A 12,867-nucleotide genomic window follows, 5' to 3' on the forward strand; every position below is an offset into this window, starting at 1 on the left:
TGCCTGATCGTTGCATCGTTGGACATGATGCGTGGAGCAAAGCTACTTGTGTTTGGTCTGTGGTTCGGCATGCACAAGCATTTCATAGCGAAGTAGGCTGCCAACAACAATTACGTCAACTCTTTCAACAACACAGCTTTTGTTCTATCGGTACAAGGTAACGATCACGTTGACACCCCCAGCAACTTATCTACTGCACCATCATTACAAGAATGCATCCTTGCAAGCGCGCTTGGTGTCCTGAGTGTATCAGCCTTGGTGATGGCAGCCTGCACATAGACTAGACCAGAAAATGAAGCCAGGAGAAGAAGCAGCAGCGGAAAAAAGTGTGCAAAGACACTTATAGCTATTCTGCAAGGTCATTTTAGGCCTGAAAATGTGTACGCGACTTTCGAGGGCCATTTTCTCAACTTTAATTTATTGCCTGGTGTGGCTGGTTGCACCAGCCATTTCTTGGGAACTGCTTATCAGATCTCCATCGGGTATTTTTTTTACTCTGTACCTGAATACATTTCTGAGGGCAAAACAAACCTGTTTTTTCTATATATTGTATCAGGAATTTGTGTGAACAACTAAAATTTGACTATACCAAGTCTAATCAACAACGCTAAATTCAATGTTGTGCAGAAAAGTTTGTCAGAAAGATTAAAAAGAAAAGGCTCCGTCTTGCCCTGAGGTACTTATCCAGGAATCAGCAAAATGAATTTCATGGTGCCAACACAATTCGCATATTCTCAAGGCCTTGCCCAAGAGACCCATACAAAAGTACACTTAAACCTCAATATAATAAAACTCGATTTAACTAAATTCATGATGTAACAAACTATTTTAAATTCCGTGATCTTAGTTGCATAGAAAACACTGTACAGTCGACTCTCTTTACAGCAGAACTTGATAATCCGACAAAAATTGTCAGTTTTATCTAAAATCCATAATATTCGAAACGCCTCACTTCTGAAACTTTGGTTGTGATGTTTAACAACTTTATTGCAAAGAGAAAGTGACAAATGTCCAAAGTTAAAAAACAAAGAAAGAAAAATAAGGCACAGTGTGTGCAAAACTGTTGGTGAAACTGCTATCGATTGTGGCAGCAAATTAGGCAAGATAAGCATGGCAGCAGCAGCGAGCAAATTGACCTTCGTGCTGTCTCTCGCTTCAACACGAAGTAAACGTCGAAACCACAGCGCATATGAAGTTACCGGTACTGGGCGCACTTCGTCGGCATCGCCAATCGTTTTCAAGATACGGCAGCTTGGCCATAAGCAGCTGCCGCCGGAGTAGAATGCCCTTCTCTCTTGCCTCCTCCCCTCGTGCCTTGTGCGCAGAATACGGTGGCACGCTTCCGTACCGCTTTCCTCTTTCTTTCGCGTGCCCGATATTGAGCCGCGATTGTTGGCTGACCCTCGCAAGTCAGTTGTCAGCCCGTGTTGGCATGTTGGCGTGTTGGCGTGTTCGTCCGCTGTAGTCAATAGTCCATGGTAGTGCGGTCCATTAGAGGCGAACTTCGTTGCACTAATAAAATAGGTAGAACAAACTAAGGCTGAAATATGGTCCGTTATATCCGAAAGTCTGTTGTATGTGGGCTCGTCATAATGAGCATAGAATGTATTTATTTTTAGTGATTTAACGAAGAAACCTTGTGACACAGTTTCAATTTGAGGAAGTTTTGGCCATTTTAGTCATCTTCCGTTTCTGTTCCTGTACAGAAAAAAAAAAAAAAGTAAATGAAATGTATTTGGAGCCTGCGTGGCTAGTAAATCTAGCAAAAGAACTACATTGGCTGAGGCTAAAGTTATTACAAGCGTCCTTCTGCATGAAAAGTTTGAGTAGCAAAATTGCTGTCAAAGCGCGCACAAGGACGCGGCAGGCAGGAAACACAGCTGCGCCATTTGACGCATTGATAAATATTATCACGTGGTAGTGACTGACGTGATGAAGGTGGTCTTTTCACGATCTCTCTCACCGACTTCTATCTGCCAGTAGCCAGACTTGAGATCTATCGTCGAGAAGTATTTTGCGTTGCAGAGCCGATCTAATGCGTCGTCTATCCGTGGTAGGGGGTATACATCCTTCTTTGTGATTTTGTTCAGTCGACGATAATCGACGCAGAAACGTAAGGTTCCGTCCTTTTTCTTCACCAACACAACAGGGGATGCCCATGGGCTTTTCGACAACTGGATGATGTCGTCGTGCAGCATTTTGTAGACTTGTTCTTTTATAGCTCCACATTCTCGCGGCGAAACTCGGTAAGGGCTCTGGCGGAGTGTTCGAGCGCACTCCCCGGTGATTATGCAATTATTATGATTATGCTTGGCGACTAGTGTTTGTCGAATCCTCGATGAAGTCGAAAAGCAGCCTTTGTATCGTCGGAGCAGACTTCTGAGCTGCTGTTGCTTAATCACGGGGAGACTTGGATTAATGTCGTAGTCTGGTTCGGGAACCATGGTCGTCGGGGAAATTGCGGTGTGGAATCCGAGAGACTGGTTTTCAGAATTTCCTCGATGTACGTGATTGTCGTGCCCTTGTTGATGTGCTTGAACTCCTGGCTGAAGTTTGTCAGCAAGACTTCAGTTTTTCCTCCATGCAGTCGAGCGATCCTTCTTGCAATGCAAATTTCACGGTCTAGCAGTAGACGTTGGTCACCCTCGATGACACCTTCTATGTCGGCAGGTGTTTTGGTGCCGACGGAAATGACAATGCTGGAGCGAGGCGGGATGCTGACTTGAAATTCGAGCACGCTTAAGGCATGGTGACTACGAGAGCTCTCCGGCGGTATCGCTTGATCTTCCGACAGCGTTATCGACTTCGACTTCAGGTCGAAGATTGCACCGTGTTGGTTCAGGAAGTCCATGCCGAGAATGACGTCTCGAGAACACTGTTGGAGGATAACGAAGGTGGCAGGGTAAGTCCGGTCATGAACGGTAATTCTTGCTGTGCAGATTCCAGTTGGCGTGATGAGATGTCCTCCAGCGGCCCGAATTTGAGGGCCTTCCCATGCAGTACTAACATTCTTCAACTGGGCGGCAATGTGTCCACTCATTACGGAGTAATCGGCCCCTGTGTCCACTAAGGCGGTAACTGCGTGGCCGTCAAGAAGCACGCCGAGGTCAGTGGTTCTTTGTCTGGCGTTGCAGTTAGGTCTTGGCGTCTGATCCCGGCTGCGTCATGTTGAACTGAAACTGGAATGTTGCGTCGTCAAGTCGTCTTTCGTCGGTGTAATCTTGGCTTCCTGACTTCGTCGGGATGGCGGCGTGTCATTATTATGTCGTTGAGATGGTCTCGTAGGAGTCTTCGGCGGCGGCGAAGGATCTTCATCAGTTCGACGAACAGCAACCGCACCTCCATCGGTCGCTGCTTTTAGTTTTCCGGATATGGGCTCGCAGACAGGCCCCGAGCTGGGCCTGTGTATGGTTGGCACTGCGGTGACAGGTAGCAGCCTGGTGACGGCGAACAGGATGGTCGTCGAGCGCTCCACTGAGTGGCGGCGAGGTAGTCGGCGATATCGCGAGGTCGTTCGCCAAGCTGTGGTCGCGGCGCGTTAATGGCGAACCCTCGCAGTCCCATTTCCCGGTATGGACATCGGCGGTAGATGTGACGCGCTTCTCCACAGTGGTAGCAGAAAGGGCGGTGGTCAGGAACGCGCCAAATGTCCGTATTCCTTCCACAGCGGTGCTGGTCGACGGGGTGGGGGGGGGCGTGCTGGCGGCGGCGGCGGTGGATGACGGAATTGTGGCTTTAAAGGTCCCTGGCGAAGTTGTACAGGGGGGCGACGGCGGTGTAGGTCATCGCTTCCGGCTGGGGCTGCGGTGATTCTGGTTACACCTCGGGAAATCCAAGGGATCGCTCAAGCTCATTTTTGACGATTGAGGCGATTGAGGCTACTTGAGGCTGCGACCTAGGGTACAACTTCTGCAGCTCTTCCCGTACGACCGCTCTGATAGTCTCGCGCAGATCGTCGGTGGCCAACGATTGAATTCCTGTGTAGTTGGTAGAGATTGTGCAGCGGTTGAATTGCCGGTTCCGCATTTTGAGTGTCTTCTCGATGCTGGTGGCATCGCGAAGAAACTCTTCTACGGTCTTCGATGGGCTTCGTATCATTGCGCCAAAAAGTTCTTCCTTCACACCACGCATGAGAAGGCGGACTTTCTTCTTCTCGGGCATATCCGGGTCAGCGTGGCAGAACAGACGGTTCATTTCTTCCATGAATATGGCAACGTTCTCGTTAGGGAGCTGCACTCGGGCGTCCAGCATGGCTTCAGCCCTTTCCTTGCGCACAACGCTCGTAAAGGTGCGCAGGAAGCCGCTACGAAACAGGTCCCATGTTGTCATGGTCGACTCCCGGTTCTCAAACCACGCTCTGGCAGCGTCTTCTAAGGCGAAGTATACATGCTGCAGCTTGTCATCGAAGTCCCAGTTGTTGAAAGTCGCGATTCGTTCGTAGGTCTCCAGCCACGATTCCGGGTCTTCAGTAGCTGCTCCGTGGAAGGTCGGTGGGTCCCAAGGTTGTTGCAGGATAACGGGGGACGCTGGGGCAGCCATTGGTGTTGTCTTGGCCACGATTTTCTTTGTCGTCTCAGGTAGAAGTCCGTGCTCAGGGGGCAGTCCTTGCAGTCTGCAGCTAGTACGCTGGTCTTGGGCGATGTCGGTTTTGTCCTTGGGCTTCGGGCTTGGATCGCGGCTTTGCGAGGGCGTTCGGTACATGAACGCACAAGCACCTCCACCAGATGTCACGTGGTAGTGACTGTGCAAAAAGCACCCAAACTGAGAAAGACGACACTAGCGTTTTATTAGGTGAACTTGTGCCCTCAAAAAGAGGCTACACTCAAAGAACAGTGACAGCGGCGTACACAGTCGGTGATCGTCGAAAATCTGATCAGCGGGCCAAGCGCGTTGGCTTTTATACATGAGTCGTCGAATGTTTCAGAGTAATTGTTGGGACCCGCGTGCCTTCAACAAAGTTCTACATTATTCGCGTCACGCACACATGCAATCAGATTACACAAGGTTCGGTGACAAACAGCCGATTGAACCATCGATAACATTCCAGAAACTTCCTATACATGCAAGGGTGTCCTGCGCTGCGTGATAACATTTGTTAAGCAGTGATACGTGGTCACCCGAGAAAGATAAACACGTACATGTGTCAATATGACAATTCCTTCTGCGCAAAAGGGATGGGGAACGAACGAACGTGCGGTAACGGATCAAGCACGTGCTGGGGTGAGGGGAGGCAAGAATGCGCACCTATCTGCTTTCTCATCATTGGATGTGTCTATGCGCGGGCCACACGCTGTATAAATCTTGAAGGTAATCGCTCCATAGCAAAGTAAAATGGATGGTGCCTTCACACGCATTTTGTTTTTCCCAGAAGTCTAGCATTGGCGGTCGTGTAATCTCAAGTTTCCGAGATACGGTACGAAGTGCTCAATGCATTGTGATCGTGAGTTCATGGTCATCGAGTGAGATCTGTTAATGTTTGCCTGAGCGCGCGCAACACCAATAAAACTACGAACTTTACTTTGTGTAGTCTCGTTGCTATCGCCATCAATGCTCCACCTTTCTGGCGAAACTGACTTTTCTTTTTTTTTGCCTCAGGACCAATATCCATATTTTTTTCACACTCTTGTTTCTAATTTGTGGGTGCTGGCTGCGGGCAATAAGTGCGGTCATCTATGGCGTCGAAAATATATGGCACTATGTGGTGCAACACATGCAAATCTCGTATGCATTTAGCCATGTTGATGCATTTCTCTCAGTGCAATCTGCACTGCATGTGCTGGCACTCATAACTGCACTATTATGGCCCAACCTTTTTGCAATTTGCTTATAAGTGCTTACTAACAAGATATTATCCGACTGAAATGCTTTGGAAATTTGTGAAGTTGTTTTTAATGCTGAAATTTTAAAACCTCAAATTAACAAAATTCGTGATTTAATGAAGTTTTTCAGTGCAAGTACAACTTTGTTATGTCGAGGTTTGACTGTATTTCGGTATACTCCTATAACTTGAGAACCAGCAAACACAGCTCCGCGAAACTTGGTAGCTTTTCAAATGCTTGTGATATGAACTTGCCCTGAAAATTTCATTCAGACACACCAAAAAGCAAAAAAAGTTGTATTTTGAGCGTTTAAGGGCCGCTCAGCAGGCCCCATAGCAAACTTTGGTTATACGCCGAAAGTTGTTACATGTGCTCTAGAGAGCGTTCTACCGCAAAAATTTTTCAAATTGGCTCATTAATAGGCGAGATAGAAGTATTTCAGTGCCACGAACCCATGATTTCAGCAGGCGGGCTTCACTGCCAAGCAAGATGCTCTCTCCAGTCGCCCCATCGAGCCTCCGCAAGCGAAATTCCTTCCCTGCTTTTCTCCCACACTGGATCTCGAGGATCGCACGACGCATACGTCACAGGCCCCCCCTTCACTTCTTTGTTCTCATCGCATCTTTTTTTTCAATGCTATGCATTTCCACCAACGGCGTCGCATGCGAGCTGTTGTCTCATTCGCGCAGTACACGATTTTGTGTGCTGTGCATAAGCAAACGTGACTAGCGGTATAATTCAGTGCTACACAGATAATGAGGCAGTACAAATGGATCGCATAGCATGATCATGTGCTGGAACACGGTAGGAAATGGCACAGTTTAGGTACCTGCGCATGTGACAGCACGACCGTGGGAACATGCAGACGAAGCAGAAGTACATCTCGCTTTCTTCGGTGCGAATTAGAACAAAAAACACACAGACATTCAGTTTGTGTGTTTTAGTATTTCTCTAAACTTCAATTCATCAATTCAAGCAACAGATTGTACAGATAACAGATGTTGTATTGAATCATTCTCGAAGTAACGTGTCACCACGAGCGACACCAGACTGCAGACACGAATACGTAGGCGCAGGAACACGAGTATGTCACTGTCCGGCTTGGAGCGCGGCAGCCGCGAGAAGAAGGAAAAACGGCGTTCAGCATGAAATTTCAGATCTATCCACGGCGCGTAGCGATTTAATACTGCACAGACACGATCGTTATCACACAATGTGTGCTCTACGCTTGTCAGCTCAAAATGGCCAGACCTGGTGAAGGGCCTTTTAATGGGGAGGCTACCAAAGGTGTGGCTTTGAAAATCAACTTCCTTATTTCTTCATGGATTTTATGAAAATTGGCACAAATGTTTAGAATGTCTAACATTCTAAACATTTGTAATGTCTCCCTGATGCTTTGAAAATCAGGGAGAACGTTTGACTGAATTTTATTGAGCAGAATTTATCACCCTCAAACTTTCTTGAAGGGCTGGGGAGCATAACGCTATGGAAGGTTTGTTGAGTATTGACTGCATAGCTAAATGCGTGCTGAAGATCGAGACAGTCATGCACTTTAAATACTTTAGTTTCTTAAACAATTTTAATGAAATCTGCACTGTTCATGTATTTTTACCATCTGATTTCAGAAATGCAATTATTTTTTTCCTATGATAAACATTTTTTATGATATCCAAAAGAGGATGTTCGTTAAGGCCTAATGAGCTAATTAACAGCAACTTGCATGGCAGACATGGCACACTGAATCGATACTGAATGTTCACAGTGTGTCGTAAGTTATGAATTGTTGTTTTAGGCTATTTCTGAGTGAAGTTATGTGTTGTCAAACTTAGTCATAAAAAGTTACAGGGTCTTGTAAGACCTCTCTGTAGAGGTGAACGGCGAAAGCCTACTCTTCTTCCTTTCATTCGCCTCTCTCTTCTTGCCTCTTGTTCTTTTTTTTAGTCATTACTGCTAACTAATAAGCATTTTTCGTCATTTGTGATCAATTGTGGTCATTACAAGCCGTCATTAGCCATGTTGGTCATATCATAGTCATCGGAGCTGCGACTTCAGTGGCCCCCTGTGTCCAGCTCGCAACCCTCGGCGGCAGGGAAAAAAGAGCCGGTAGCCACCAACAGCTGCTGCAGCTCTCGCTAGCAGGGCGTGCCGGCGTAAGCGACGCTTGCTCGTTCCTTGGCCTGGAGTTGGGCTGTCGAGTCTGCAGAGCTGCCGCTGTGACCAGTGCACGCCAGGTGTACCCCAAGGACAATGTTAGCTCACATTTGTACTTGCACAGCGCAGGGTCATTTCCTCAGCATGGCTACTGCTGCATGCACCAGCTCTTGTTCGTGAAGCACGCGCTGATGTTAAGACTGTGTGACATGTTTCGCCGGAATATAGTTATTTAAAGTTGGGGGGATGTGGGGATGCACGACTCTCACGCGTCCTTGATATGTTGTTTTCCCTGCATGTCTTGCGCCTCCTGTAATCCGCCTTCTCCGCGTAGCTTAGTGCCACTGGCTGTCAGTATGTTTGCAGTGCATTATGAGAGATGGTGCGAGTGTAGCACTGCTAGCGCCACCAAACGGTGGGGTTGGTCGCGAGCGACAGGGAGTAAGCTCTTTCTCTTTGGCTCCGGGTTGGCGAGCGGTGCAGACGTTCCGTGTATGCGCCGATCCATGCTTCTGCGAGACCATCTTGCGAGGCCTCGTTCGAAGGCGCCAACGTTCACATAATCGCAGGTGCGAATGACCAGGTATTAGTGTTCAGCATGGGGTGAACATATTCGCTTGCTAACCGTTCGCGGCGAGTCGGACTTCCTCGATTTGTCGCGTGGCCATCGGTATGTTTTGTGGATAGCAACTTGGCTAGCACGCATTAGTCTATGAAAGGTGCAATAAATGTCCTTGTGATTGCTTGCACTACTGTGTTGTCGTTCCTTTGTCCCAAGAGCATGAGTGAGAACCCCACAGTAGTGATTACAAGCCATTTCAGTCATTATTAGTCATTACTGGTCATTACTAAGCATTTTTAGGAATTTCTAATGAATTGTAGTCGCTACAAGTTGTCGTTAGACATATTGGTCATTTCGTAGTCGTTACTGCTCACTACTAACAATTCTTAGTCATTTGTAATCAATTGTGGTTATTATAAGCCATCATTAGACATATTGGTCATTTCGTAGTCATTAGTAGTCATTAAATGCCATTAGTAGTCATTTTAGTCATTACTACTTATTACTAGACATTTCTAGTCATTTCTAATCAATTGCGGTCATTAGAAGCCATCGTTAGACATATTGGTCATTACTAGTCAGTATCAACCTCTACTAATCTCTATTATAATGTTATCATTTACTAACTGTCACTACCAATCATTTTTCATTCTTTAATCTGCCTTCATATGGCGTGATGATGCTTCGGCGGACACTCCGGCGGTCAGGTCTACTGACACAAACTTCACCATGAGCCTACAAAGGCTTTCGCCTTAAAAATGCCCACCTTGATAATAGAAAAATATCAAGTTGGGCATTTGTTATGACTAAGATTGACAACCTATAACTTTGCTTCGAAACGGCCTAAAATAATGACTTATAGCTTACGATACACTATGAACATTTAGAATCGATTCTATGTGCTGTACATTGCCATGCAAGTTGCTGTTAAATAGCTACGTAGGTCCTAAACAAAGAACATTTTGTTTTGGATATCATAAAAATATGTACCATAGAAAAAAATTATTTCATTCTTGAGATCAGCTGGCGAAAATACATTAACTGTGTAAATTTTATTCAAACTTGAAAAAAATAAAGTTTTTTAAGTTCCTTGCCCCCCTCAAGGTTTTCTGCAGCTGCCGACAGGCAGCTGCAGAAAACAGCCATTCAGGGAAGGTAGCCGCATGTCTCAGAGGAGAGTGCAACATGTGGTACAAACTACCAACAAAAAAATAGGCAAGCCACCTTATTGTGCCATTATACATTGATTAAAAGGGCATGTGGCAGTGTAACGAAAAATTCCAAACAACCAAGTAGCCTTGAAAAAAGGCTTGGCAACTGCACTTCGCCCAAACATTGGGTGCAGTTTTTTTATATGGCAGAAGGTGTCGCATCTCACCGTGGCAGCAGAGGGCACGTGGATGGAGGCAACGGATCGTGGTTGCACTTGGTTGGCCAGGTGGCACAGGACCACTCCGTCCACAAGGGATGGGCCAATTTCAGCTGGCAGTTGGACCTTTAGTCTGCTCTCGATCACCTGTACAGCACAACAGCAGTGCAGGCATTATTCAGGCGGTGCAGCGGGAGCAGCTTGTCAAGAGCCAGATCTTCCACCATCACCTGCAGGCAGATCATTTGCTGCCTGCATCCATTTCCTTTTTTACACCCTTTTCTTGAATGTGGCAGTCTCCTCTGTGGGGATCGAGGTGCCTCCCTGCACCTCATCCCCCAGCTCGCGCATTGTGCTTAGCGTGATCTCTGGGAACCGCCACCGTAACGGCAACATGGCAGACATGGCTAGCATGCCGGAGCTAATTTCCCGCTCAAACCGTGCTCCTCTCTCCCCGGCTCGAATCACCGTGCGAGCAAGTGTCACCAGGACACGTTCTGATCGGCCTCCCGAGTGGCGGCCCCCGGGCGCCCTCTCCACCCAAGCTCTCTTCCGCTGAGCGCTTCATCACCGCGGCAGATGCTCACAGGCCCGCAACGAGTTAGCTACATGGTACCTTTGCTCCCACGACTCCTCATTCTCGCGCTTGGAGGACTGCTTACCGGTTAGCCCTAGCGCAGCGGTTGCGCATACTTGATCGGTCTTGCGGTGAGCCTTTGCCCGTAAGCACCGCGACTGTCGCACTGTGCTGTATCTTGGGTGAATAAACCCACGTTTGTTGGCGATCTGACTCTGGAGCCTTCTATGCGCCATGTCGGAAAGTCAATGAACCCTGCCACAGCACCTTTATGTGTTGCCGAGTGGAGGAGCGTCGTGCCCTTTTCTGACCGTGGCTCATAGGGTGAGCCTTCTGCAAACGCCTCTCCACACTCCTTGTGGGGAGACTTGTTTCTAGAAAGTTTGAACTCGGCTAGCTCTTCATGTTGGACTGTAGTGCAACCGCTTGCATTATTTTTTTACTTTGTAAACACAGATGACACATGCCACATCACAAGTGTACTGAAAAACCGTTCGGGACCCCTTGAATACTGGTGCGTTCCATGAGGCCCCAAAGTGGAAAATCCTTGCCCCATAAAGACCGACTATTGTGTGAAACCTGTTCCAGCCAAGGAAAGATCCCGACTAAAAAAATAGCAGTGTTGGAACAGGGAAAAATGTGCATTTGTAGCAGACATAGTGGTTTTTGTAGCACACACTTTTGGATCGTTACATGTGGCGCAAAGAAAATTTAGTAATCCATGTCTTTTCAGTTGAATCTAAAACACTAGACAAAGCAAATACAGCTAAACCTACATATAACAAGCTTCACTACAGTTGAATCTCAATAATTCGAACTCGAAGGGGCCCAAAAATTTGTTAGCTCTTTTCCTACCATGGGGAAAATAGGTGTTTCTTGTAGGTTACGCCAGATTTTTTTCCTGAGGGAACTACTGTGCTGAATATTTTCTGTAATACATAAACAAAAAGCAGAATGAATGCACTTTTCATGCATAAACGTTTTATTAATGAGATATACACCACAAAAATGATACAAATTGCCAGAATCAAGATTGTGGGACAAAACTGGACAAAGTTTGCAAAGACACACTTGTTTCTACAAAGGAACATAACATGTCTATTGGCCGATAGCAACCATATATGGTAACCTGCCACATTACGAAACAATGCGTCTAGAAATGAGTGAGGAGCAGGCTTCTGTTGAAGAGAGAGAACTCGAGCGAAAGGCGACTTTGTTATCGGCTTGCGAGCTCCACGTGCCGCGCACGACTGCAAAACTTGGCTGAGATGTTCACAGCAGCGTACGCTATCCGTGGGCTATGTTTTTTTCACCAGGCCCAAGGGATGGTACAGGATATCTTTAAGGGCAGCAATAGATGTAACAGAGTAATGGATATGACATCTTCTTCAGGAAGCGTAGCAACAGTAAGTGGACCTGGAAAAGCCCTAATGATGAGACAAGAAATGAAATAGATTTCATACTTTCTGCCGATCTGAGCATAGTGCAGGATGTAGAAGTGTTAGGTAGGGTAAAGTGTCATGATCATAGGTTGGCTATGTCTAGGATTCACCTCAATTTGAAGAGAGAAAGAGTAAAATTGGTCATGAAGAAACAGGTCAACCTAGATGCAGTAAGGGTAAAAGCAGACAAATTCAGGTTGGCACTTGCAAACAAATATGCAGCCTTAGAACAGGGAGATGAAGATGACATAGAGGCAATGAATGAAACCGTAACTAGGCTGGCTTCAGAAGCAGCAATTGAAGTGGGAGGTAAGGCATTAAAGCAACCAGTAGGTAAGCTCTCCCAAGTAACAAAGAACCTAATAAAGAAACACGAGAAAGAATGACAGTGACAAACTCCAGAGATCGGATAGAATTCGCGGCACTGTAAACACTGATCAACAAGAAGAAGATAAGGGATATTCAAAATTATAATGAGAGAAAGACTAAGAAGCCATAAGAAATGGACACAGCTTGAGATTAGTGATAAGGAAACTTAGCATAGGACAAATCAAGATGTATGCATCGAAAGATCAGCAGGGTAATATCATCAGCAATCTCGAAGGTATAATAAATGCAGCGGAAGAATTCTATACTGACCTGTACAGTACCCAGAAGAGTCACGATACCTCCATTCAAAGCAGTAATGAACAGGTTGCAGACACTCCTTCTATAACTAGTGAAGAGGTTAGAAGGGCCTTGCATGAGATGAAACAGGGAAAAGCGGCAGGAGAGGATGGAATAACAGTCAATTTAATCAAAGATGGAGGAGACATAATGCTTGGAAAATTGGTGGCTCTCTATATGAAGTGTCTATCGACTTCAAGGGTCCCAGAGAACTGGAAGAATGAAAACATAATAATCCACAACAAGGGTGATGTTAAAGAATTGAAAAATTATAACCCCAT

At 46.3% G+C, this 12,867-nt stretch overlaps 1 protein-coding gene across 4 annotated transcripts in view; it reads right to left on the reverse strand.

Annotated features, from left to right (window-relative positions):
• The window catches only part of Lrch (Leucine-rich-repeats and calponin homology domain protein), a 246,742-nt gene that overhangs the window by 66,641 nt on the left and 167,234 nt on the right, over positions 1 to 12,867 (reverse strand). For all 4 annotated transcript variants that reach the window (XM_075682826.1, XM_075682824.1, XM_075682823.1 and 1 more), the window contains one exon: positions 9,911 to 10,048. In XM_075682826.1, the coding sequence (XP_075538941.1) occupies positions 9,911 to 10,048 (138 nt within the window). The remainder of the gene's footprint in view (positions 1 to 9,910; positions 10,049 to 12,867) is intronic.

Source organism: Dermacentor variabilis, chromosome 2 (assembly GCF_050947875.1).
Source record: "Dermacentor variabilis isolate Ectoservices chromosome 2, ASM5094787v1, whole genome shotgun sequence".
In the NCBI taxonomy this organism is placed as follows: domain Eukaryota; kingdom Metazoa; phylum Arthropoda; class Arachnida; order Ixodida; family Ixodidae; genus Dermacentor; species Dermacentor variabilis.